We start from the raw sequence: 3778 nt of genomic DNA, 5'->3' as shown, positions 1-3778 counted from the left end.
CTGAGGAGTGGCACTTTATGGCCAAAAGCTGTTCTAACATCTCTACCAGCTATACAGTTGGTCCAAAGAAAGAGATCACCAAAAAAAATTTGCTCTTGTGTATTTCCTGAACCAGGACAGCTATAATAACACCCCAACCTTAATACTCAAAAAATCAAAGCACAGACTTTATTTTTTGAAACAGAGGGTATGTGTAGATGTTACATTTAGATCAACTTCACCAGAATTAGGTTGATCTAAGTGCCAATCAGTGCAGACATTCAGAGAGGTTAAATTGGGTATAAGCTGGCAGGCCCAATCTAAATTAGTTCATATGAGCATGGTACCCTGGGGTTGGGAAAACCCAGGCACTCACCCCAGACCCAGGGCTGTGTTCTTCCTATCCCCTCAACCATGACTAGTCAGTATTTACCTCCCCCACATACAAACCCACTAGCACATCCCCTGGACCTGCCCATCCGTCTCCCTGCCCCAAGTTATTTGCACAGGATTCCTAACATGGCTCCTGACATGTGTACAAGGTGCTTCTGATCTACAATCACGTGGTTTAATGTAAGCTGCATGATCACATAGGGAGTGGCAAACATCTGCACATACCCAGAGTGACTGGCTGAGATATTCTGTGCAACATAAATTCCATCCCATTGACATTAATAGAAGTTTTAACTTACCTTTCATCATTTTCAGTAAAGCTGTAGTAAAAAAAAGAAACCTTGACTCCTCTGAAAATTACAACCTGTGTCACTTATCTACAGATCACTTATTTACCTATCAATACAGAAATCTGCATTTACCTGTTCAGCAAATGACACTGATTGAGATTTTCAAAATAATCCAGTGGATTTTAAATATCTAGGACTCAGGAAAGAAGTAGGACAATATTTATTTTATTGTTCCTTAGTATGCCTTCACACTGGTATCAAAAAACCAAACCAAACCAACTAAAACATGGTAAAAAATATTATAAAAGTTGCAAAATCAGATATTCAATGGAATGCCAAAATTAAAGTAGCTCATGGTCCATGTAAAACAGCATACAATTTAGGTTGTATAAAATTATATTACCATAAAATACAAAGCCAAAGGAAATATTTCTATTGCTTTTTCTGTTGTCTTTAAAGTAAACAGTTAATTTAAACAATATCTTCAGGGCTTACAGCTTTAATTTTACACTATTAAATCTAAATAAATAAATAAAACCTTAAGTTGAAAATTACTAGAAAACTGACCAGCATAAGAAAAGAAACTAATTAAAACAAAAAGAAAATGGAATAAAAAGTGAATGTGTGCTGGATTTTGAAAAGATTCAGCTTTAATTATTAAGGTTAATTGCAAGTATGCATAGCGATAGGAAAACGAAGTCAATTGGTCTAAATACTTGTATGACCCTGCAACCAAATACTAAGAAATGTGACAGCAGTTGTGAGGTGTAAATAATTGGAAATGAAAAGGGAATGCAGGTTTGTGAAAATGAAGCTGTAAGAGTGCTACTAGTTGAACCAGCCTTATCTAAAAGATTTATAACCCATCTGAAAGACAACGTTTAAAATCAGTATTCCTTATTCCAAGTGAAGGTCAACTCTAAATTATAATCTTTCATAAGGATAGGGGGAACAATCTGTAATTTTTCTCATAAAAAATCACTTATTCCTCAGTTCCTATATGCCTTCAGAGAAGAGCTAACGTCATGAGACCACAGCTTTACAGAAAATGAACTTCTCTACAAATAGGGCACATATTCCATTTATGCTAGCACAATAGGAATCCAATGTTAACTTCACAGTCTGAGTCTCTTTTAATTCCCCTGATGTATTCTCTGTCCAGCATTCTGAGCTGAGGAGTCACCTTCATTTTGCTGTGTATGTGTACATTAAATTCATGAGAAAAAAAAGGCTTCTTCCTTGATTGACTGTATGTTTCTATATAATAAGTATGCATAGAGACCCAACTGTTTGTTAAGGAAGTTTATCACCTCACCTGTCATGTTGCAGTACACAAGAAACGGTCCCAAGGGGCCACTTCCATCTGAATCGATATAGTAAAAGCCTGAAGTGTTCCCTCTGTGCTTATAGGCTTCACATGATTGCTCATAGATGGCTGTAAAAGAACATCTTCCATCACAAATGTAAAGGCATCATTTTATATTCTATTTGTGGCAAGGAAAAAATATGTTGGTGGGGGATCACCTATATGATGGTTTATTCAAAACTGAGGAAAATAAGGGAAAAATCACACAATAAAATAAGCACTATTATTTGGCAAACACCATTTATCTTTATTTAAAGTGAAAATTTCCATAGGTATTTCTGAGGTTATCTTTTTGCTTCCTCAGCAAGGTATTGCAGGAATAGAAGAAAGAAAGTAGATGAATGGATATGATAACAAATGTGTAATTCCAAAATGAATAACATTTTGAGTAATATTTGGAAAATACCTTTATTCAAATTATAAATGATTTAGGAAATAAACCTTAACTATAACCATTAGTCTTTAAAGTGACATAGTGCCCTACCCTCTGCTTGACTCCAGACTAACACAGCTAACCAGCTCTATGTTCAACTTTCAAGATAGATAACCAACTGTATAACGTGAAAAACTTTGGGTCCAATTTAATGACAATAAAAGCCAATGGAAACCCTACCAAGTAAAGAATGTGGAGTTTGGAGAATACTATTTATTAGGTCTGTGTGAAGCTTCAGTAGCCAATTCAATTCAGAGGAGATTCTGTCCAATTCAAGGACTGAATCTCCAAATCCAAATCAAATCAGGAAACCACTTAAAAGCTCTGAATTGATTTGAAGCATCTGAATCAATTTGGAAGAGGATTTGGAAATGATTTGGTGATTAGGCCATAGACTAAACAGGGAGCTGATGCAGTCGCCTCCAGCTGGTAAGTCTGTTGGGGTTGGGGGAGTGGGAAGGGAAGGGGCATGGGGGAGGGAGGGATTGCGGCTGGGACTGGCTTGCTCCAGGCAGAAGGGGGCAAGTGACAGCAGGGCATACCCGCCACTCCCAGCACTGCCGCACCCTCCCCCCTGCACCCTCTTGTGCCAGCTGGTAAGTGGCGACAGCACCTGCCCCACCGTGGTGGCTGGCAAGCAGTGGCAGCACTCACTGCCCTGCATGGACTGGCAAGAGGCTGCAGTGCCCACCTCACCACAATTTTCCACACCAGCCAGCAAGCGCTGGCAGCGCCAGCCCCACTGCCCCAGGTGGCAAGCATTGCCAGTGCCTGTCTTCCCATGCCGGCTGGCAAGCAGCCACAGTGCCCATCTCTCCATGCCAGCTGGCAAGCATCCACTCTCCTGTGCTGGCTGGCAAGTGGCAGCAGGGCAGAGTCTCCGCTCCAAGCTCTGATGCAGGCACAGCAGTGCTGGGAGGAGGGGCTCTGCCCTGCTACCACTTGCCTAGCCCGTGCAGGTGGGGGCCTGATGCAGGCATGGCTCACTCTGGGCAGAAGGGGGCAAATGGCAGCAGGGCAGAGCACCCACTCGAGTGCTGCCATGCCCACATCCCTCCCCTTCTGCCCCACTCCTTGAGTAACATGCCCCCCAACCCTGGCTGGGCAGCTTGTCTCAGCCCCAATCCCCAGCCCCAGCCCCAATCCCTCCCTCCCCCAACCCCAATGGACTTATCAGCTGGAGGTAGCTGCGTCAGCTGCCTGTTTAGTCTATGGCCAAATCTCCGATGAGGCGCCAAATCTTTCAGATCTGATTCGGCTGAATCAAATCAGGACAGTGATTTGAATGTCTGATTCGAATCACTGTCCTCTGAATTG

At 41.8% G+C, this 3778-nt stretch overlaps 1 protein-coding gene across 1 annotated transcript in view; it reads right to left on the bottom strand.

The window, feature by feature from the left end:
• LOC109297528 (contactin-associated protein-like 4) overlaps nt 1-3778 on the bottom strand; it is a 582246-nt gene that overhangs the window by 132436 nt on the left and 446032 nt on the right. The window contains exon 12 of the mRNA XM_019517318.1: nt 1978-2097. Coding sequence (XP_019372863.1) covers nt 1978-2097 — 120 coding nt within the window. The remainder of the gene's footprint in view (nt 1-1977; nt 2098-3778) is intronic.

Source organism: Gavialis gangeticus, unplaced genomic scaffold, assembly GCF_001723915.1.
Source record: "Gavialis gangeticus isolate Ggan-Ray unplaced genomic scaffold, GavGan_comp1, whole genome shotgun sequence".
Classification (NCBI taxonomy): Eukaryota; Metazoa; Chordata; order Crocodylia; family Gavialidae; genus Gavialis; species Gavialis gangeticus.
Note: the sequence above shows the minus strand (reverse complement) of the source record. Positions and strands in the feature narration are given on the sequence as shown.